At 50.6% G+C, this 22,880-nt stretch overlaps 1 protein-coding gene across 1 annotated transcript in view; it reads left to right on the forward strand.

The window, feature by feature from the left end:
• fbxo3 (F-box protein 3) overlaps nucleotides 1–22,880 on the forward strand; it is a 245,428-nt gene that overhangs the window by 81,083 nt on the left and 141,465 nt on the right. Inside the window, exon 2 of the mRNA XM_041174300.1 lies at nucleotides 18,332–18,536. Coding sequence (XP_041030234.1) covers nucleotides 18,332–18,536 — 205 coding nt within the window. The remainder of the gene's footprint in view (nucleotides 1–18,331; nucleotides 18,537–22,880) is intronic.

Raw genomic sequence — 22,880 nt, forward strand, 5'->3', positions numbered from 1 at the left:
TTGAGTGGGTCGTGTTCTCGGTTTGTCGCTGTGTTCGAGTGGGTCCTGTTTTTCGTTCCTTGCTGTGTTGCAGTGGGTCGTGGTCTCGCTTACTCGCTCTGTTACAGTGGGTCATGTTCTCAGTTTCTCGCTGTGTTACATTGGGTCGTGTTCTCCGTTCGTCGCTGTGTTACATTGGGTCGTGTTCTCGGTTTCTCGCTGTGTTAGAGTGGGTCGTGTTCTCGTTTTCTCGCTGTGTTAGAGTGGGCCGTGTTCTCGCTTTCTCGCTGTGTTCGAGTGGGTCGTGTTCTCGGTTTCTAGCTGTGTTCGAGTGGTTCGTGTTCTCGGTTTCTCGCTGTGTTAGAGGGGGCCGTGCTCTCGGTTTGTTGCTGTTTTACAGTGGGTCATGTTCTCGGTTTGTCGCTTTGTTAGAGTGGGTCGTGTTCTCGGTTTGTCGCGTTGTTAGAGTGGGTCCTTTTTTCCGTTCCTTGTTGTGTTACAGTGGGTCGTGTTCTCCATTCGTTGCTGTGTTACAGTGGGTCGTGTTCTCGGTGTCTCGCTGTGTTACATTGGGTCGTGTTCTCGGTTTCTCACTGTGTTAGAGTAGGTGGTGTTCTCGGTTTCTCGCTGTGTTACAGTGGGTCATGTTCTCGGTTCCTCGCTGTGCTCGAGTGGGTCGTGTTCTCGGTTTCTCGCTGTGTTAGAGTCGCTCGTGTTCTCGGTTCCTCGCTGTGTTAGAGTGGGTCGTGTTCTCGGTTTCTCGGTGTGTTAGAGTGGGTCGTGTTCTCGGTTTCTAGCTGTGTTACGGTGGGTCGTGTTCTCGGTTTCTCGCTGCTTTAGAGTGGGTCGTGTTCTCGGTTTCTAGCTGTGTTACAGTGGGTCGTGTTCTCGGTTTCTCGCTGTGTTACAGTGGGTCGTGTTCTCGGTATCTTGCTTTGTTATAGTTGGTCATGCTCTCGGTTTCTCGCTGTGTTACAGTGGGTCGCGTTCTCGGTTCCTCGCTGGTTGAGTGGGTCGTGTTCTTGGTTTCTCGCTGTGTTAGAGTGGGTTGTGTTCTCGGTTTCTCGCTGTGTTCGAGTGGGTCGTGTTCTCGGTTTCTCGCTGTGTTCGAGTGGGTCGTGTTCTCGGTTTCTCGCTGTGTTACAGTGGGTCGTGTTCTCGCTTTCTCGCTGTGTTACAGTGGGTCGTGTTCTCGGTTTGTCGCTTTGTTAGAGTGGGTCGTGTTCTCGGTTTGTCGCGTTGTTAGAGTGGGTCGTGTTTTCCGCTCCTTGTTGTGTTCGAGTGGGTTGTGTTCTCCATTCGTCGCTGTGTTACAGTGGGTCGTGTTCTCGGTGTCTCGCTGTGTTACATTGGGTCGTGTTCTCGGTTTCCCACTGTGTTAGAGTAGGTGGTGTTCTCGGTTTCTCGCTGTGTTACAATGGGTCGTGTTCTCGGTTCCTCGCTGTGTTTGAGTGGGTCGTGTTCTCAGTTTTTCGCTGTGTTATAGTCGGTCGTGTTCTCGGTTCCTCGCTGTGTTAGAGTGGGTCGTGTTCTCGGTTTCTCGGTGTGTTAGAGTGGGTCGTGTTCTCAGTTTCTCGGTGTGTTAGAGTGGGTCGTGTTCTCGGTTCCTCGCTGTGTTAGAGTGGGTCGTGTTCTCGGTTTCTCGGTGTGTTAGAGTGGGTCGTGTTCTCGGTTCCTCGCTGTGTTAGAGTGGTTCGTATTCTCGGTTCCTTGCTGTTTTACAGTGGGTCGTGTTCCCGGTTTCACGCTGTGTTACAGTGGGTCTTGTTCTCGGTTCCTCGCTGTGTTACCGTGGGTCGTGTTCTCCGTTCCCCACTGTGTTAGAGAGGGTTGTGTTCTTGGTTTGTCGCTGTGTTAGAGTGGGTTGTCTTCTCGGTTTGTCACTGTGTTCGAGTGGGTCGTGTTTTCCGTTCCTTGCTGTGTTGCAGTGGGTCGTGTTCTTGCTTTATCTCTGTGTTACAGTGGGTCATTTTCTCGGTTTCTCGCTGTGTTACATTGGGTCGTGTTCTCGGTTTCTCGCTCTGTTACAGTGGGTCGTGTTCTCGGTTTCTCGCTCTGTTACAGTGGGTCGTGTTCTCGGTTTCTCGCTGTGTTACAGTGAGTCGTGTTCTCGGTTCCTCGCTGTGTTAGAGTGGGTCGTGTTCTCGGATTCTCGCTGTGTTAGAATCGGTCGTGTTCTTGGTTTATTGCTGTGTTAGAGTGGGTCGTGTTCTCGGTTTCTCCCTGTGTTAGATTGGATAGTGTTCTCGGTTTCTCGCTGTGTTAGAGTGGGTCGTGTTCTCGGTTTCTCGCTGTTTTAGAGTGTGTCATGTCCTCCGTTTCTCGCTGTGTTACAGTGGATCGTGTTCTCTGTAGCTTGCTTTGTTATAGTTGGTCGTGTTCTTGGTATCTCGCAGTTAGTGTGGGTCATGTTCTCGTTTTTTCGCTGTGTTAGAGTGGGTCATGTTCTTGGTTTCTCGCTGTGTTACAGTGGGTCGTGTTCTCGGTTCTTCGCTGTTTGAGTGGGTCGTGTTCTCGATTTCTCGCTGTGTTCGAGTGGGTCCTGTTTTTCGTTCCTTTCTGTGTTGCAGTGGGTCGTGGTCTCGCTTACTCGCTCTGTTACAGTGGGTCATGTTCTCAGTTTCTCGCTGTGTTACATTGGGTCGTGTTCTCCGTTCGTCGCTGTGTTACATTGGGTCGTGTTCTCGGTTTCTCGCTGTGTTAGAGTGGGTCGTGTTCTCGTTTTCTCGCTGTGTTAGAGTGGGCCGTGTTCTCGCTTTCTCGCTGTGTTCGAGTGGGTCGTGTTCTCGGTTTCTCGCTGTGTTCGAGTGGTTCGTGTTCTCGGTTTCTCGCTGTGTTAGAGGGGGCCGTGCTCTCGGTTTGTTGCTGTTTTACAGTGGGTCATGTTCTCGGTTTGTCGCTTTGTTAGAGTGGGTCGTGTTCTCGGTTTGTCGCGTTGTTAGAGTGGGTCGTGTTTTCCGTTCCTTGTTGTGTTACAGTGGGTCGTGTTCTCCATTCGTTGCTGTGTTACAGTGGGTCGTGTTCTCGGTGTCTCGCTGTGTTACATTGGGTCGTGTTCTCGGTTTCTCACTGTGTTAGAGTTGGTGGTGTTCTCGGTTTCTCGCTGTGTTACAGTGGGTCATGTTCTCGGTTCCTCGCTGTGCTCGAGTGGGTCGTGTTCTCGGTTTCTCGCTGTGTTAGAGTGGGTCGTGTTCTCGGTTCCTCGCTGTGTTAGAGTGGGTCGTGTTCTCGGTTTCTCGGTGTGTTAGAGTGGGTCGTGTTCTCGGTTTCTAGCTGTGTTACGGTGGGTCGTGTTCTCGGTTTCTCGCTGCTTTACAGTGGGTCGTGTTCTCGGTTTCTAGCTGTGTTCGAGTGGGTCGTGTGCTCAGTTTCTCGCTGTGTTACAGTGGGTCGTGTTCTCGGTATCTTGCTTTGTTATAGTTGGTCGTGTTCTCGGTTTCTCGCTGTGTTACAGTGGGTCGTGTTCTCGGTTCCTCGCTGGTTGAGTGGGTCGTGTTCTTGGTTTCTCGCTGTGTTAGAGTGGGTCGTGTTCTTGGTTTCTCGCTGTGTTAGAGTGGGTTGTGTTCTCGGTTTCTCGCTGTGTTACAGTGGGTCGTGTTCTCGGTTTCTCGCTGTGTTCGAGTGGGTCGTGTTCTCGGTTTCTCGCTGTGTTCGAGTGGTTCGTGTTCTCGGTTTCTCGCTGTGTTAGAGGGGGCCGTGCTCTCGGTTTGTTGCTGTTTTACAGTGGATCGTGTTCTCGGTTTGTCGCTTTGTTAGAGTGGGTCGTGTTCTCGGTTTGTCGCGTTGTTAGAGTGGGTCATGTTTTCCGTTCCTTGTTGTGTTACAGTGGGTCGTGTTCTCCATTCGTCGCTGTGTTACAGTGGGTCGTGTTCTCGGTGTCTCGCTGTGTTACATTGGGTCGTGTTCTCGGTTTCTCACTGTGTTAGAGTAGGTGGTGTTCTCGGTTTCTCGCTGTGTTACAGTGGGTCATGTTCTCGGTTCCTCGCTGTGCTCGAGTGGGTCGTGTTCTCGGTTTCTCGCTGTGTTAGAGTCGCTCGTGTTCTCGGTTCCTCGCTGTGTTAGAGTGGGTCGTGTTCTCGGTTTCTCGGTGTGTTAGAGTGGGTCGTGTTCTCGGTTTCTAGCTGTGTTACAGTGGGTCGTGTTCTCGGTTTCTCGCTGCTTTAGAGTGGGTCGTGTTCTCGGTTTCTAGCTGTGTTACAGTGGTTCGTGTTCTCGGTTTCTCGCTGTGTTACAGTGGGTCGTGTTCTCGGTATCTCGCTTTGTTATAGTTGGTCGTGTTCTCGGTTTCTCGCTGTGTTACAGTGGGTCGTGTTCTCGGTTCCTCGCTGGTTGAGTGTGTCGTGTTCTTGGTTTCTCGCTGTGTTAGAGTGGGTTGTGTTCTCGGTTTCTCGCTGTGTTACAGTGGGTCGTGTTCTCGCTTTCTCGCTGTGTTACATTGGGTCGTGTTCTCGGTTTGTCGCTTTGTTAGAGTGGGTCGTGTTCTCGGTTTGTCGCGTTGTTAGAGTGGGTCGTGTTTTCCGCTCCTTGTTGTGTTCGAGTGGGTCGTGTTCTCCATTCGTCGCTGTGTTACAGTGGGTCGTGTTCTCGGTGTCTCGCTGTGTTACATTGGGTCGTGTTCTCGGTTTCCCACTGTGTTAGAGTAGGTGGTGTTCTCGGTTTCTCGCTGTGTTACAATGGGTCGTGTTCTCGGTTCCTCGCTGTGTTTGAGTGGGTCGTGTTCTCGGTTTCTCGCTGTGTTAGAGTGGGTCGTGGTCTCGGTTCCTCGCTGTGTTAGAGTGGGTCGTGTTCTCGGTTTCTCGCTGTGTTACAGTGGGTCGTGTTCTCGGTTCCTCGCTGTGTTACAGTGGGTCGTGTTCTCGGTTCCTTGCTGTTTTACAGTGGGTCGTGTTCCCGGTTTCACGCTGTGTTACAGTGGGTCTTGTTCTCGGTTCCTCGCTGTGTTACCGTGGGTCGTGTTCTCCGTTCCCCACTGTGTTAGAGAGGGTTGTGTTCTTGGTTTGTCGCTGTGTTAGAGTGGGTTGTCTTCGCGGTTTGTCGCTGTGTTAGAGTGGGTCGTGTTTACCGTTCCTTGCTGTGTTGCAGTGGGTCGTGTTCTCGCTTTTTCTCTGTGTTACAGTGGGTCATGTTCTCGGTTTCTCGCTGTGTTACATTGGGTCGTGTTCTCCATTCGTCGCTGTGTTACATTGGGTCGTGTTCTCGGTTTCTCGCTCTGTTACAGTGGGTCGTGTTCTCGGTTTCTCGCTGTGTTAGAGTGGGTCGTGTTCTCGGTTCCTTGCTGTTTTACAGTGGGTCGTGTTCCCGGTTTCACGCTGTGTTACAGTGGGTCGTGTTCTCGGTTCCTTGCTGTTTTACAGTGGGTCGTGTTCCCGGTTTCACGCTGTGTTACAGTGGGTCTTTTTCTCGGTTCCTCGCTGTGTTACAGCTGGTCGTGTTCTCCGTTCCTCGCTGTGTTAGAGAGGGTCGTGTTCTCGGTTTCTCGCTCTGTTACAGTGGGTCGTGTTCTCGGTTTCTCTCTGTGTTAGAGTGGGTCGTGTTCTCTGTTTCTCGCTGTGTTACAGTGAGTCGTGTTCTCGGTTCCTCGCTGTGTTAGAGTGGGTCGTGTTCTCGTATTCTCGCTGTGTTAGAATCGGTCGTGTTCTTGGTTTATTGCTGTGTTAGAGTGGGTCGTGTTCTCGGTTTCTCCCTGTGTTAGATTGGATAGTGTTCTCGGTTTCTCGCTGTGTTAGAGTGGGTCGTGTTCTCGGTTTCTCGCTGTGTTAGAGTGTGTCATGTCCTCCGTTTCTCGCTGTGTTACAGTGGATCGTGTTCTCTGTAGCTTGCTTTGTTACAGTTGGTCGTGTTCTCGGTTTCTCGCGGTTAGTGTGGGTCATGTTCTCGTTTTTTCGCTGTGTTAGAGTGGGTCATGTTCATTGGTTTCTCGCTGTGTTACAGTGGGTCGTGTTCTCGGTTCTTCGCTGTTTGAGTGGGTCGTGTTCTCGATTTCTCGCTGTGTTAGAGTGGGTCGTGTTCTCGGTTTCTCACTATGTTAGAGTGGGTTGTGTTCTCGGTTCTTCGCTGTTTGAGTGGGTCGTGTTCTCGGTGTATCGCATTGTTCGAGTGGGTTGTGTTCTTGGTTTCTCGCTGTGTTAGCGTGGGTCGTTTTCTCGCTCTGTTAGAGTAGGTCATGTTCTCGGTTTCTCGCTGTGTTAGAGTGGGTCATGATCTCGGTTTCTCATTGTGTTAGAGTGGGTTGTGTTCTCGGTTTCTCGCTGTGTTAGCGTGGGTCGTGTTCTTGGTTTCTCCCTCTGTCAGAGTGGGTCATGTTCTCGTTTTCTCGCTGTGTTAGAGTGGGTCATGATCTCGGTTTCTCATTGTGTTAGAGTGGGTTGTGTTCTCGGTTTCTCGCTGTGTTACAGTGTGTCGTGTTCTCGGTTTCTCGCTGTGTTAGAGTGGGTCGTGTTCTCGGTTCCTTGCTGTTTTATAGTGGGACGTGTTCCCGGTTTCACGCTGTGTTACAGTGGGTCTTGTTCTCGGTTCCTCGCTGTGTTACAGTGGGTTGTGTTCTCCGTTCCCCACTGTGTTAGGGTGGGTCGTGTTCTCGGTTTCTCGCTGTGTTCGAGTGGTTCGTGTTCTCGGTTTCTCGCTGTGTTAGAGGGGGCCGTGCTCTCGGTTTGTTGCTGTTTTACAGTGGGTCGTGTTCTCGTTTGTCGCTTTGTTAGAGTGGGTCGTGTTCTCGGTTTGTCGCGTTGTTAGAGTGGGTCGTGTTTTCCGTTCCTTGTTGTGTTACAGTGGGTCGTGTTCTCCATTCGTTGCTGTGTTACAGTGGGTCGTGTTCTCGGTGTCTCGCTGTGTTACATTGGGTCGTGTTCTCGGTTTCTCACTGTGTTAGAGTAGGTGGTGTTCTCGGTTTCTCGCTGTGTTACAGTGGGTCATGTTCTCGGTTCCTCGCTGTGCTCGAGTGGGTCGTGTTCTCGGTTTCTCGCTGTGTTAGAGTCGCTCGTGTTCTCGGTTCCTCGCTGTGTTAGAGTGGGTCGTGTTCTCGGTTTCTCGGTGTGTTAGAGTGGGTCGTGTTCTCGGTTTCTCGGTGTGTTAGAGTGGGTCGTGTTCTCGGTTTCTAGCTGTGTTACGGTGGGTCGTGTTCTCGGTTTCTCGCTGCTTTAGAGTGGGTCGTGTTCTCGGTTTCTAGCTGTGTTCGAGTGGGTCGTGTTCTCGGTTTCTCGCTGTGTTACAGTGGGTCGTGTTCTCGGTATCTTGCTTTGTTATAGTTGGTCGTGTTCTCGGTTTCTCGCTGTGTTACAGTGGGTCGTGTTCTTGGTTCCTCGCTGGTTGAGTGGGTCGTGTTCTTGGTTTCTCGCTGTGTTAGAGTGGGTTGTGTTCTCGGTTTCTCGCTGTGTTACAGTGGGTCGTGTTCTCGGTTTCTCGCTGTGTTCGAGTGGGTCGTGTTCTTGGTTTCTCGCTGTGTTACAGTGGGTCGTGTTCTCGCTTTCTCGCTGTGTTACAGTGGGTCGTGTTCTCGGTTTGTCGCTTTGTTAGAGTGGGTCGTGTTCTCGGTTTGTCGCGTTGTTAGAGTGGGTCGTGTTTTCCGCTCCTTGTTGTGTTCGAGTGGGTCGTGTTCTCCATTCGTCGCTGTGTTACAGTGGGTCGTGTTCTCGGTGTCTCGCTGTGTTACATTGGTTCGTATTCTCAGTTTCTCACTGTGTTAGAGTAGGTGGTGTTCTTGGTTTCTCGCTGTGTTACAATGGGTCGTGTTCTCGGTTCCTCGCTGTGTTCGAGTGGGTCGTGTTCTCAGTTTCTCGCTGTGTTAGAGTCGCTCGTGTTCTCGGTTCCTCGCTGTGTTAGAGTGGGTCGTGTTCGCGGTTTCTCGCTGTGTTCGAGTGGTTCGTGTTCTCGGTTTCTCGCTGTGTTAGAGGGGGCCGTGCTCTCGGTTTGTTGCTGTTTTACTGTGGGTCGTGTTCTCGGTTTGTAGCTTTGTTAGAGTGGGTCGTGTTCTCGGTTTGTCGCGTTGTTAGAGTGGGTCGTGTTTTCCGTTCCTTGTTGTGTTACAGTGGGTCGTGTTTTCCGTTCCTTGTTGTGTTACAGTGGGTCGTGTTCTCCATTCGTCGCTGTGTTACAGTGGGTCGTGTTCTCGGTGTCTCGCTGTGTTACATTGGGTCGTGTTCTCGGTTTCTCACTGTGTTAGAGTAGGTGGTGTTCTCGGTTTCTCGCTGTGTTACAGTGGGTCATGTTCTCGGTTCCTCGCTGTGCTCGAGTGGGTCGTGTTCTCGGTTTCTCGCTGTGTTAGAGTCGGTCGTGTTCTCGGTTCCTCACTGTGTTAGAGTGGGTTGTGTTCTCGGTTTGTCGGTGTGTTAGAGTGGGTCGTGTTCTCGGTTTCTAGCTGTGTTACAGTGGGTCGTGTTCTCGGTTTCTCGCTGCTTTAGAGTGGGTCGTGTTCTCGGTTTCTAGCTGTGTTACAGTGGGTCGTGTTCTCGGTATCTTGCTTTGTTATAGTTGGTCGTGTTCTCGGTTTCTCGCTGTGTTACAGTGGGTCGTGTTCTCGGTATCTTGCTTTGTTATAGTTGGTCGTGTTCTCGGTTTCTCGCTGTGTTACAGTGGGTCGTGTTCTCGGTACCTCGCTGGTTGAGTGTGTCGTGTTCTTGGTTTCTCGCTGTGTTAGAGTGGGTTGTGTTCTCGGTTTCTCACTGTGTTACAGTGGGTCGTGTTCTCGGTTTCTCGCTGTGTTCGAGTGGGTCGTGTTCTCGGTTTCTCGCTGTGTTACAGTGGGTCGTGTTCTCGCTTTCTCGCTGTGTTACAGTGGGTCGTGTTCTCGGTTTGTCGCTTTGTTCGAGTGGATCGTGTTCTCGGTTTGTCGCGTTGTTAGAGTGGGTCGTGTTTTCCGCTCCTTGTTGTGTTCGAGTGGGTCGTGTTCTCCATTCGTCGCTGTGTTACAGTGGTTCGTGTTCTCGGTGTCTCGCTGTGTTACATTGGTTCGTGTTCTCGGTTTCCCACTGTGTTAGAGTAGGTGGTGTTCTCGGTTTCTCGCTGTGTTACAATGGGTCGTGTTCTCGGTTCCTCGCTGTGTTTGAGTGGGTCGTGTTCTCAGTTTCTCGCTGTGTTAGAGTCGGTCGTGTTCTCGGTTCCTCGCTGTGTTAGAGTGGGTCGTGTTCTCGGTTTCTCGGTGTGTTAGAGTGGGTCGTGTTCTCGGTTTCTAGCTGTGTTAGAGTGGTTCGTATTCTCGGTTCCTTGCTGTTTTACAGTGGGTCGTGTTCCCGGTTTCACGCTGTGTTACAGTGGGTCATGTTCTCGGTTCCTTGCTGTTTTACAGTGGGTCGTGTTCCCGGTTTCACGCTGTGTTACAGTGGGTCTTTTTCTCGGTTCCTCGCTGTGTTACAGCTGGTCGTGTTCTCCGTTCCCCACTGTGTTAGAGAGGGTTGTGTTCTTGGTTTGTCGCTGTGTTAGAGTGGGTTGTCTTCTCGGTTTGTCACTGTGTTCGAGTGGGTCGTGTTTTCCGTTCCTTGCTGTGTTGCAGTGGGTCGTGTTCTTGCTTTATCTCTGTGTTACAGTGGGTCATTTTCTCGGTTTCTCGCTGTGTTACATTGGGTCGTGTTCTCCATTCGTCGCTGTGTTACATTGGGTCGTGTTCTCGGTTTCTCGCTCTGTTACAGTGGGTCGTGTTCTCGGTTTCTCTCTGTGTTAGAGTGGGTCGTGTTCTCTGTTTCTCGCTGTGTTACAGTGAGTCGTGTTCTCGGTTCCTCGCTGTGTTAGAGTGGGTCGTGTTCTCGGTTTATTGCTGTGTTAGAGTGGGTCGTGTTCTCGGTTTCTCCCTGTGTTAGATTGGATAGTGTTCTCGGTTTCTCGCTGTGTTAGAGTGGGTCGTGTTCTCGGTTTCTCGCTGTGTTAGAGTGTGTCATGTCCTCCGTTTCTCGCTGTGTTACAGTGGATCGTGTTCTCTGTAGCTTGCTTTGTTATAGTTGGTCGTGTTCTCGGTTTCTCGCGGTTAGTGTGGGTCATGTTCTCGTTTTTTCGCTGTGTTAGAGTGGGTCATGTTCATTGGTTTCTCGCTGTGTTACAGTGGGTCGTGTTCTCGGTTCTTCGCTGTTTGAGTGGGTCGTGTTCTCGATTTCTCGCTGTGTTAGAGTGGGTCGTGTTCTCGGTTTCTCACTATGTTAGAGTGGGTTGTGTTCTCGGTTCTTCGCTGTTTGAGTGGGTCGTGTTCTCGGTGTATCGCATTGTTCGAGTGGGTTGTGTTCTTGGTTTCTCGCTGTGTTAGCGTGGGTCGTTTTCTCGCTCTGTTAGAGTAGGTCATGTTCTCGGTTTCTCGCTGTGTTAGAGTGGGTCATGATCTCGGTTTCTCATTGTGTTAGAGTGGGTTGTGTTCTCGGTTTCTCGCTGTGTTAGCGTGGGTCGTGTTCTTGGTTTCTCCCTCTGTCAGAGTGGATCATGTTCTCGTTTTCTCGCTGTGTTAGAGTGGGTCATGATCTCGGTTTCTCATTGTGTTAGAGTGGTTGTGTTCTCGGTTTCTCGCTGTGTTACAGTGTGTCGTGTTCTCGGTTTCTCGCTGTGTTCGAGTGGGTCGTGTTCTCGGTTCCTTGCTGTTTTACAGTGGGGCGTGTTCCCTGTTTCACGCTGTGTTACAGCGGGTCTTGTTCTCGGTTCCTCGCTGTGTTACAGTGGGTTGTGTTCTCCGTTCCCCACTGTGTTAGGGTGGGTTGTGTTCTCGGTTTGTCGCTGTGTTAGAGTGGGCCGTGTTCTCGGTTTCTCCCTGTGTTAGATTGGATCGTGTTCTCGGTTTCTCGCTGTGTTCGAGTGGGTCGTGTTCTCGGTTTCTCGCTGTGTTAGAGTGTGTCATGTTCTCCGTTTCTCGCTGTGTTACAGTGGATCGTGTTCTCTGTAGCTTGCTTTGTTATAGTTGGTCGTGTTCTTGGTATCTCGCAGTTAGTGTGGGTCATGTTCTCGTTTTTTCGCTGTGTTAGAGTGGGTCATGTTCTTGGTTTCTCGCTGTGTTACAGTGGGTCGTGTTCTCGGTTCTTCGCTGTTTGAGTGGGTCCTGTTCTCGGTTTCTCGCTGTGTTCGAGTGGGTCGTGTTCTCGGTTTCTCACTATGTTAGAGTGGGTTGTGTTCTCGGTTCCTCGCTGTTTGAGTGGGTCGTGTTCTCGGTGTATCGCATTGTTTGAGTGGGTTGTGTTCTTGGTTTCTCGCTGTGTTAGCGTGGGTCGTTTTCTCGCTCTGTTAGAGTAGGTCATGTTCTTGGTTTCTCGCTGTGTTAGAGTGGGTCATGATCTCGGTTTCTCATTGTGTTAGAGTGGGTTGTGTTCTCGGTTTCTCGCTGTGTTAGCGTGGGTCGTGTTCTTGGTTTCTCCCTCTGTCAGAGTGGGTCATGTTCTCGGTTTCTCGCTGTGTTAGAGTGGGTCATGATCTCGGTTTCTCATTGTGTTAGAGTATGTCGTGTTCTCGGTTTCTCGCTGTGTTACAGTGTGTCGTGTTCTCGGTTTCTCGCTGTGTTACAGTGTGTCGTGTTCTCGGTTTCTCGCTGTGTTACAGTGTGTCGTGTTCTCGGTTTCTCGCTGTGTTACAGTGTGTCGTGTTCTCGGTTTCTCGCTGTGTTACAGTGTGTCGTGTTCTTGGTTTCTCAGTCTGTCAGAGTGGGTCATGTTCTCGGTTTCTCGCTGTGTTAGAGTGGGTCATGATCTCGGTTTCTCATTGTGTTAGAGTGGGTCGTGTTCTCGGTTTCTCGCTGTGTTACAGTGTGTCGTGTTCTCGGTTTCTCGCTGTGTTAGAGTGGGTCGTGTTCTCGCTTTCTCGCTGTGTTACAGTGGGTCGTGTTCTCTGTTTCTCGCTGTGTTACAGTGGGTCGTGTTCTCGGTTCCTCGCTGGTTGAGTGGGTCGTGTTCTTGGTTTCTCGCTGTGTTAGAGTGGGTTGTGTTCTCGGTTTCTCGCTGTGTTACAGTGGGTCGTGTTCTCGCTTTCTCGCTGTGTTACAGTGGGTCGTGTTCTCGGTTTGTCGCTTTGTTAGAGTGGGTCGTGTTCTCGGTTTGTCGCGTTGTTAGTGGGTCGTGTTTTCCGTTCCTTGTTGTGTTACAGTGGGTCGTGTTTTCTGTTCGTCGCTGTGTTACAGTGGGTCGTGTTCTCGGTGTCTCGCTGTGTTACATTGGGTCGTGTTCTCGGTTTCTCACTTTGTTAGAGTAGGTGGTGTTCTCGGTTTCTCGCTGTGTTACAGTGGGTCGTGTTCTCGGTTCCTCGCTGTGTTCGAGTGGGTCGTGTTCTCAGTTCCTCGCTGTGTTAGAGTCGGTCGTATTCTCGGTTCCTTGCTGTTTTACAGTGGGTCGTGTTCCCGGTTTCACGCTGTGTTACAGTGGGTCTTTTTCTCCGTTCCTCGCTGTGTTTGAGTGGGTCGTGTTCTCAGTTTCTCGCTGTGTTAGAGTGGGTCGTGTTCTCGGTTCCTCGCTGTGTTAGAGTGGGTCGTGTTCCCGGTTTCACGCTGTGTTACAGTGGGTCTTGTTCTCCGTTCCTCGCTGTGTTAGAGAGGGTTGTGTTCTTGGTTTGTCGCTGTGTTAGAGTGGGTTGTCTTCTCGGTTTGTCACTGTGTTCGAGTGGGTCGTGTTTTCCGTTCCTTGCTGTGTTGCAGTGGGTCGTGTTCTTGCTTTATCTCTGTGTTACAGTGGGTCATTTTCTCGGTTTCTCGCTGTGTTACATTGGGTCGTGTTCTCCATTCGTCGCTGTGTTACATTGGGTCGTGTTCTCGGTTTCTCGCTCTGTTACAGTGGGTCGTGTTCTCGGTTTCTCTCTGTGTTAGAGTGGGTCGTGTTCTCTGTTTCTCGCTGTGTTACAGTGAGTCGTGTTCTCGGTTCCTCGCTGTGTTAGAGTGGGTCGTGTTCTCGTATTCTCGCTGTGTTAGAATCGGTCGTGTTCTTGGTTTATTGCTGTGTTAGAGTGGGTCGTGTTCTCGGTTTCTCCCTGTGTTAGATTGGATAGTGTTCTCGGTTTCTCGCTGTGTTAGAGTGGGTCGTGTTCTCGGTTTCTCACTGTGTTAGAGTGTGTCATGTCCTCCGTTTCTCGCTGTGTTACATTGGGTCGTGTTCTCGGTTTCTCACTTTGTTAGAGTAGGTGGTGTTCTCGGTTCCTCGCTGTGTTCGAGTGGGTCGTGTTCTCGGTTCCTCGCTGTGTTCGAGTGGGTCGTGTTCTCAGTTCCTCGCTGTGTTAGAGTCGGTCGTGTTCTCGGTTCCTCGCTGTGTTCGAGTGGGTCGTGTTCTCGGTTTCTCGGTGTGTTAGAGTCGGTCGTGTTCTCGGTTTCTCGCTGTGTTAGAGTGGTTCGTGTTCTCGGTTCCTTGCTGTTTTACAGTGGGTCGTGTACCCTGTTTCACGCTGTGTTACAGTGGGTCGTGTTCTCGGTTCCTCGCTGTGTTACAGCTGGTCATGTTCTCCGTTCCCCACTGTGTTAGAGTGGGTCGTGTTCTCGGTTTCTCGCTGTGTTACAGTGGGTCGTGTTCTCGGTTCCTCGCTGTGTTAGAGTGGGTTGTCTTCTCGGTTTCTCGGTGTGTTAGAGTGGGTTGTTTTCTCGGTTCCTTGCTGTGTTAGAGTGGGTTGTATTCTCGGTTCCTTGCTGTTTTACAGTGGGTCGTGTTCCCGGTTTCACGCTGTGTTACAGTGGGTCGTGTTCTCGGTTCCTCGCTGTGTTAGAGTGGGTCGTGTTCTCGGTTTCTCGGTGTGTTACAGTGGGTCGTGTTCTCGGTTTCTCGCTGTGTTAGAGTGGGTCGTGTTCTCGGTTCCTCGCTGTGTTAGAGTGGGTCGTGTTCTCGGTTCCTCGCTGTGTTAGAGTGGGTCGTGTTCTCGGTTTCTCGCTGTGTTAGAGTGGTTTGTATTCTCGGTTCCTTGCTGTTTTACAGTGGGTCGTGTTCCCGGTTTCACGCTGTGTTACAGTGGGTCGTGTTCTCGGTTTCTCGCTGTGTTAGAGTGGTTTGTATTCTCGGTTCCTTGCTGTTTTACAGTGGGTCGTGTTCCCGGTTTCACGCTGTGTTACAGTGGGTCTTTTTCTCGGTTCCTCGCTGTGTTACAGCTGGTCGTGTTCTCCGTTCCCCACTGTGTTAGAGAGGGTTGTGTTCTTGGTTTGTCGCTGTGTTAGAGTGGGTTGTCTTCTTGGTTTGTCACTGTGTTCGAGTGGGTCGTGTTTTCCGTTCCGTGCTGTGTTGCAGTGGGCCGTGTTCTCGGTTTCTCGCTGTGTTAGAGTGGGGCGTGTTCTCGGTATCCCGCTGTGTTGCAGTGGGTCGTGTTCTCGGTTTCTCGCTGTGTTAGAGTGGGGCGTGTTCTCGGTATCCCGCTGTGTTACAGTGGGTCGTGTTCTTGGTTCCTCGCTGTGTTAGAGTGGGTCGTGTTCTCGGTTTCTCGCTGTGTTAGAGTGGGTCGTGTTCTCGGTTTCTCGCTGTTTTAGAGTGGGTCGTGTTCTCGGTTCCTCACTGTGTTACAGTGGGTCGTGTTCTCGGTTTCTCGCTGTGTTAGAGTGGGGCGTGTTCTCGGTATCCCGCTGTGTTGCAGTGGGTCGTGTTCTCGGTTTCTCGCTGTGTTAGAGTGGGGCGTGTTCTCGGTATCCCGCTGTGTTACAGTGGGTCGTGTTCTTGGTTCCTCGCTGTGTTAGAGTGGGTCGTGTTCTCGGTTTCTCGCTGTGTTAGAGTGGGTCGTGTTCTCGGTTTCTCGCTGTTTTAGAGTGGGTCGTGTTCTCGGTTCCTCACTGTGTTACAGTGGGTCCTGTTCTCCGTTCCTCGCTATGTTTGAGTTGGTCGATTTCTCGGTTTCTCGCTGTGTTACAGCGGTTTGTAATCTCCGTTTCTCGCTGTGTTAGAGTGGGTCGTGTTCTCTGTTCTTCACTGTGTTATAGTGGGTCATGCTCTCGGTTTCTTGCTCTGTTATGGTGGCTTATGGTCTTGGTTTCTTGCCATGTTAGAGCGCATCGTGTTCTGTGCTTCTTGCTCTATCTTGCTGGGCCATGTTTTCGGTTTTTCGCTCTTTTTTAGTGGGTAGTGTTGTCTTTGTATTTGCTTTGTCCTTTCACTGACTGGTTGCCTACTCTATGCCAACTGTCTGCAGATGAACCTCCTGTTGAGGATGACGACGTGCTTTTTCATCTGTTGACCGCCAACTTTTTGACACTTCCTTCTACCTCCTTTGCAACTTGACCCCACCATTTTACATCTGATGGCATTTTTCATGCCTGTCGCTGACCACATCCCATCTCTGAAAAGCTTCCATCCACCTGATTGTCCATCGATCCTGAGCAGCTCAATCCTACCGTTTCCCCTGATCCCTAGGCAGAACTGCCCTTGTAGACCTTTTGTTTCATTCTGCTCCTACCCTCCTGAACTTATTTATTCCTATCTCCACTCTAGTTTTTCTCTTGTTGTTTTTTCTCCCCTTTCATCTCTTCCCACCTACATCCATGACTCTTCCGATGCCTTCCGTCAATTTAATATTTCCAGTTTCCTGCCTCTTCACCATGTGTGTCCAATCTCTCAACAACCCTACCCACCACCAGCACAGTCTGAGGCCTCTCTGCTTCATACTTGAGTCGAGATGGAACTGGTCTCCATTCAGCCACACCTTGCTCCACCGGAACCGGTTGTCACATTGAGTAACTTTTCCTTTCTCACAATAGCAGATTGCTGCGGATGCTGGAAATCTGAAATAATAAAAACAGAAAATACTGGAAAAACACTGCAGGCCTGACAGCATCTGTGAAGAGAGAAGCTTTGAAGAAGAGTCATATGGTCTCGAAATGTTAACCATGTTTCTCTCTGGCAGCATGCCTGACCTGCTGAATTTTTCCAGGTTTTCTGTTTTTGCCTCATGTTACCTGTCGTTTTAATTCTTACCTCCCAGGATCCTATACTGTTCCAGTGATGCTCAACATCACCTCATCTTTCAATAGTCACTACACAGCCTTCTGGCCTTAACATTAAGTTCTCCAATTTCAGATCATCCATTCTCACCCATGTCTTCAGACAGCAGTTGTTGATAATTCTGTTATTTCCCATTTAGCCCCTCCTCCAGCCCCATTCTCTTTTTCTTTACTGTTCCTGTTACTATCTCCTTTTCACCTGCACCATCATCATGAGAAAGACTCCACGAGAACATAGCATCCTTGGCTAACTAAGGAAGTTAAAGATAATGTCAAATTGAAAGCTAAGGCATACAATTCCACCAAGATTAGTGACAGGTGAGAAGATTGGACAGAATATAAAAAATAGTGAAGAATGGATAACAAAATGAGGGGAGAAAGGAGAGTATGAGAGAAAGCTAGCTAGAAATGTGAAAAGACAGAGTTTGTATGGGCATTTGAAAAGGAAAAGAGTAAGTTAAGTGAAGGTTGGTCCTGCACAGAGTGTGTCTGGGGAATTAATAATGGAAAATAAGGAAATGCCGGATAATTGAACAGATGGTTTGCATCTCTCTGCTGTACAGGGTACAAATAACGTCCCAAAAATAATTGTGATTCAGGTGACAAAAGGAAGGGAGGAACTTCAAACAGTTATAATCACCAGGGAAATGGTACTGAGAAAATTATTAGAACTAAAAGCTGACAAGGCCTCAGGTCTTGATGGACTTCATCCTCGGGTCTTAAAAGGAGTGGCTGCTAAGATTGTAGATTTGAATTGTCCAAAGTTCCCTCAATCCTGGAAAGACCCCATTAGATTGGAATGTAGCAGATGTAAGTCCTCTAGTCAAGAAAGGAAGAAGACAGAAAGCAGAAACTGATACAGGCCACTTACCTTGACAATTGTGGTAAGGAAATTGCTGGGGTCTGTTATTAAGGAGCTTCTAGCAGGGCAGTTAGGAAAGCTCTATGCAGTCAAGCAGAGCCAACATGGTTTTTTGGAAGAGAAATCGTGTTTAATTTATTAGAGTTCTTTGAAGAAGTAACAAGCAAACGAGCTGGATAAAGGGGAACCTGTAGATGTGGTGTACTTAAATTTCCAATAGGCATTTGATAAGATGCCACATCAGAAGTTATTACATAAAAGAGCTCATGGTACAAGCATCGATAGAGGATTGGTTGGGTAGAGAATTGGTTAGATAGCATGAAACAGAGTCAGGATAAATGGGTCATTTTTGAGTTGGCAAGCTGTAACTAGTGGGGTGCCACATGGATCAATGCTTTAGCCTCAACTATTTACAATCTATATCAATGATTTGGATGCAGGGAGCAAATGTACGGTTCCTAAATTAGCTGATGACACAAAGATAGTTAGGAGAGTAAGTTGTCAAAAGGAGGTGGAGTCTGCAAAGGGATACAGGCAGGTTAAGTGAGTAGGCAAAAATTTGGCAGGTGGAGTATAAAGTGGGAAAATGTGAACTTTTCCATTTCAGCAGGAAGAATAGAAAATCAGTATGTTATTTAAATACAGAGATTGCAGAATTCTGAGGTACAGGGAGATCTGGGGTTCCTGGTACATGAATCACAAGGAAATGCAGGTATAGCAAGTGATTCAGAAGGCAAATTGAATGGTGTTGTTTACTGCAAGCGAAATGGAGTATAAAAGTAGGGACTTTTTGCTATTGTTGTACAGGGCCTTTGTGAGACCACATCTGGTGTGTACAGTTTTGGTCTCCTCTTTTAAGAAAGGATCAAAATGTATTTGATGCAGTTCAGAGAAGGTTCACTTGACTGTTACCTGGGATTGGATGGGTTCGAGGGTGGGGACTACCTTTTGAGGCAAGGTTGGACAGATTGGGCCTGTATCCATTGGAGTTTAAAAGAATAAGAGGTGATTTTATTGAAACATATAAGACCCTGAGAGGACTTGATAAGGTGAATGCCGAATGGATGTGGAGAGACTAGAATTCGTGGACACAGTTTAAAATTAAGGGGTCTTCCATTTGAGACAGAGATGAGGAGAATTTTTTCCTCGAGTGTTGTGACTGTCTTCCCCAGAGAGTGGTGGAGGCTGGATCATTGAATAGTTTTCAAACTGAATTAGGTAGATTCTTGATTGGCAAGGGAATCAAAGGGGAAAGGGGGCAGGAAGAAAAATGGAGTTAAGGCCACAATCAGATCAGCCATGATCTTATTGAATGGTGGATGTTCGATGGGCCGAATGGCGTACTCCTGCATGTGTTTGTGTTCTTACATTTGTATTTAATCTCTCCTGCCTTCCATCCTATCACAGACCTTCCTTTATGTTCTTCCACCATTTGCCTGTCTCTGTACTTCTTTAAAGCTTCTTCCTAGTCCTGACAAGAAGTCATTGCCCTGAAATGTTAACTGCCTTTCTTCACAGATGTTGCCAGATCTGCAGAGTATTTCTAGCATCTTTTGGTGTTGCTTCACATTTCTGGTATTGGTGGGATTTTGCTTTTTTACTAAGGGACTGAGGTAAGCTAACATTCTCTTCTCCCACCCACTCTACAGCCTAATGGGCAGTATGGCTCTGTCCAGTCACTACCGCTCCGAAGACTTGTTAGACATTGACACGGCCGCAGGGGGTTTCCAACAACGCAAAGGTCTGAAGCACTGCCTCCCACTGACGTTCTGTATTCACACAGGACTCAGCCAGTACATGGCACTGGATGAGGTGGAGGGCCGAAAATGCTCTGAAATCTTCTACCATTGTGTGGTAAGGAACTAATGCTATCATAGACAGGCATTTCAGTCCCACCTTTCACCACCTCAGGATGTTGCAAAGCGCATTAGAGCCTGTGACCTACTTTCAAAATATAGTCACTGTTCCAATGTGGGAGCCAATTTATCTGCAGCTAGATTCCATAAACTGCAGTAAACATCTAACTTTTCCATGGATGATGTTTAGCGCTATCCTCTGACAGTGCAGCACTCCCTCATTACTGGCCATCTGACAGTGCAGCACCCGCTCAGTACTGATCCTCCGACAGTACAGCACTCCCTCAGTACTGACCCTCTGACAGTGCAGCACTCCCTCAGTACTGACCCTCTGACAGTGCAGCACTCCCTCAGTACTGATCCTCCGACAGTACAGCACTCCCTCAGTACTGACCCTCTGACAGTGCAGTCCTCCCTCAGTACTGACCCTCTGACAGTGCAGTGCTCCCTCAGTACTGACCCTCTGACAGTGCAGCACTCCCTCAGTACTGATCCTCTGACAGTGCAGCACTTCCTCAGTACTGACCCTCTGACAGTGCAGCACTCCCTCAGTACTGACCCTCTGACAGTGCAGTCCTCCCTCAGTACTGACCCTCTGACAGTGCAGTGCTCCCTCAGTACTGACCCTCTGACAGTGCAGCACTCCCTCAGTACTGACCCTCTGACAGTACAGCACTCCCTCAGTACTGACCCTCTGACAGTGCAGTGCTCCCTCAGTACTGACCCTCTGACAGTGCAGCACTCCCTCAGTACTGATCCTCTGACAGTGCAGCACTTCCTCAGTACTGACCCTCTGACAGTGCAGCACTCCCTCAGTACTGACCCTCTGACAGTGCAGTCCTCCCTCAGTACTGACCGTCTGACAGAGCAGCACTCCCTCATTACTGGCCATCTGACAGTGCAGCACCCGCTCAGTACTGATCCTCTGACAGTACAGCACTCCCTCATTACTGACCCTCTGACAGTGCAGCACTTCCTCATTACTGACCCTCTGACAGTGCAGCATTCCCTCATTACTGGCTCTCTGACAGTGCAGCACCCGCTCAGTACTGATCCTCCGACAGTACAGCACCCGCTCAGTACTGATCCTCCGACAGTACAGCACCCGCTCAGTACTGACCCTCTGACAGTGCAGCACCCGCTCAGTACTGACCCTCTGACAGTGCAGCACCCGCTCAGTACTGACCCTCTGACAGTGCAGCACCCGCTCAGTACTGACCCTCTGACAGTGCAGCACCCGCTCAGTACTGACCCTCTGACAGTGCAGCACCCGCTCAGTACTGACCCTCTGACAGTGCAGCACTTCCTCAGTACTGACCGTCTGACAGTGCAGCACTCCCTCAGTACTGACCCTCTGACAGTGCAGCACTCCCTCAGTACTGATCCTCCGACATTACAGCACTCCCTCATTACTGACCCTCTGACAGTGCAGCACTTCCTCAGTACTGACCCTCTGACAGTGCAGCACCCGCTCAGTACTGATCCTGCGACATTACAGCACTCCCTCATTACTGACCCTCTGACAGTGCAGCACTTCCTCAGTACTGACCCTCTGACAGTGCAGCACTCCCTCAGTACTGACCCTCTGACAGTGCAGTGCTCCCTCAGTACTGACCCTCTGACAGTGCAGCACTCCCTCATTACTGGCCATGTGACAGTGCAATGCTCCCTCAGTACTGACCCTCTGACAGTGCAGCACTCCCTCAGTACTGACCCTCTGACAGAGCAGCACTCCCTCATTACTGACCCTCTGACAGTGCAGCACTCCTTCATTACTGACGCTCTGACACTGCAGCACTTCCTCAGTACTGACCCTCTGGCAGTGCAGCATTCCCTCAGCACTGACCCTCTGACAGTGCAGCACTCCCTCAGTACTGACCCTCTGACAGTGCAGCACTCCCTCGGTACTGACCCTCTGACAGTGCAGCATTCCCTCAGTACTGGCCATCTGACAGTGCAGCACCCGCTCAGTACTGATCCTCCGACAGTACTGCACTCCCTCATTACTGACCCTCTGAAAGTGCAGCACTTCCTCAGTACTGACCCTCTGACAGTGCAGCACTCCCTCAGTACTGACCCTCTGACAGTGCAGTGCTCCCTCAGTACTGACCCTCTGACAGTGCAATGCTCCCTCATTACTGACCCTCTGACAGTGCAGCACTCCCGCAGTACTGACCCTCTGACAGAGCAGCACTCCCTCAGTACTGACCCTCTGACAGTGCAGCACTCCCTCAGTACTGACCCTCTGACAGTGCAGCATTCCCTCAGTACTGGCCATCTGACAGTGCAGCACCCGCTCAGTACTGATCCTCCGACAGTACTGCACTCCCTCATTACTGACCCTCTGAAAGTGCAGCACTTCCTCAGTACTGACCCTCTGACAGTGCAGCACTCCCTCAGTACTGACCCTCTGACAGTGCAGTGCTCCCTCAGTACTGACCCTCTGACAGTGCAATGCTCCCTCATTACTGACCCTCTGACAGTGCAGCACTCCCGCAGTACTGACCCACTGACAGAGCAGCACTCCCTCAGTACTGACCCTCTGACAGTGCAGCACTCCCTTAGTACTGACCCTCTGACAGTGCAGTCCTCCCTCAGTACTGACCGTCTGACAGAGCAGCACTCCCTCATTACTGGCCATCTGACAGTGCAGCACCCGCTCTGTACTGATCCTCTGACAGTACAGCACTCCCTCATTACTGACCCTCTGACAGTGCAGCACTTCCTCATTACTGACCCTCTGACAGTGCAGCATTCCCTCATTACTGGCTCTCTGACAGTGCAGCACCCGCTCAGTACTGATCCTCCGACAGTACAGCACCCGCTCAGTACTGATCCTCCGACAGTACAGCACCCGCTCAGTACTGACCCTCTGACAGTGCAGCACCCGCTCAGTACTGACCCTCTGACAGTGCAGCACCCGCTCAGTACTGACCCTCTGACAGTGCAGCACCCGCTCAGTACTGACCCTCTGACAGTGCAGCACCCGCTCAGTACTGACCCTCTGACAGTGCAGCACCCGCTCAGTACTGACCCTCTGACAGTGCAGCACTCCCTCAGTACTGATCCTCCGACATTACAGCACTCCCTCATTACTGACCCTCTGACAGTGCAGCACTTCCTCAGTACTGACCCTCTGACAGTGCAGCACTCCCTCAGTACTGACCCTCTGACAGTGCAGTGCTCCCTCAGTACTGACCCTCTGACAGTGCAGCACTCCCTCATTACTGGCCATCTGACAGTGCAATGCTCCCTCAGTACTGACCCTCTGACAGTGCAGCACTCCCTCAGTACTGACCCACTGACAGAGCAGCACTCCCTCATTACTGACCCTCTGACAGTGCAGCACTCCTTCATTACTGACCCTCTGACACTGCAGCACTTCCTCAGTACTGACCCTCTGGCAGTGCAGCATTCCCTCAGCACTGACCCTCTGACAGTGCAGCACTCCCTCAGTACTGACCCTCTGACAGTGCAGCACTCCCTCGGTACTGACCCTCTGACAGTGCAGCATTCCCTCAGTACTGGCCATCTGACAGTGCAGCACCCGCTCAGTACTGACCCTCTGACAGTGCAGCACCCGCTCAGTACTGATCCTCCGACAGTACTGCACTCCCTCATTACTGACCCTCTGAAAGTGCAGCACTTCCTCAGTACTGACCCTCTGACAGTGCAGCACTCCCTCAGTACTGACCCTCTGACAGTGCAGTTTTCCCTCAGTACTGACCCTCTGACAGTGCAGCACTCCCTCAGTACTGACCCTCTGACAGAACAGCACTCCCTCATTACTGGCCATCTGACAGTGCAGCACTCCCCCAGTACTGATCCTCCGACATTACAGCACTCCCTCATTACTGACCCTCTGACAGTACAGCACTCCCTCATTACTGACCCTCTGACAGTACAGCACTCCCTCATTACTGACCCTCTGACAGTGCAGCACTCCCTCATTACTGGCCATCTGACAGTGCAGCACTCCCTCAGTACTGATCCTCCGACATTACAGCACTCCCTCATTACTGACCCTCTGACAGTGCAGCACTCCCTCAGTACTGACCCTCTGACAGTGCAGCACTCCCTCAGTACTGACCCTCTGACAGTGCAGCACTTCCTCAGTACTGACCCTCTGACAGTGCAGCACTCCCTCAGTACTGACCCTCTGACAGTGCAGTGCTCCCTCAGTACTGACCCTCTGACAGTGCAATGCTCCCTCATTACTGACCCTCTGACAGTGCAGCACTCCCGCAGTACTGACCCTCTGACAGAGCAGCACTCCCTCAGTACTGACCCTCTGACAGTGCAGCACGCCCTCAGTACTGACCCTCTGACAGTGCAGCACTCC

This window comes from Carcharodon carcharias, chromosome 25, assembly GCF_017639515.1.
Source record: "Carcharodon carcharias isolate sCarCar2 chromosome 25, sCarCar2.pri, whole genome shotgun sequence".
Taxonomy (NCBI): domain Eukaryota; kingdom Metazoa; phylum Chordata; class Chondrichthyes; order Lamniformes; family Lamnidae; genus Carcharodon; species Carcharodon carcharias.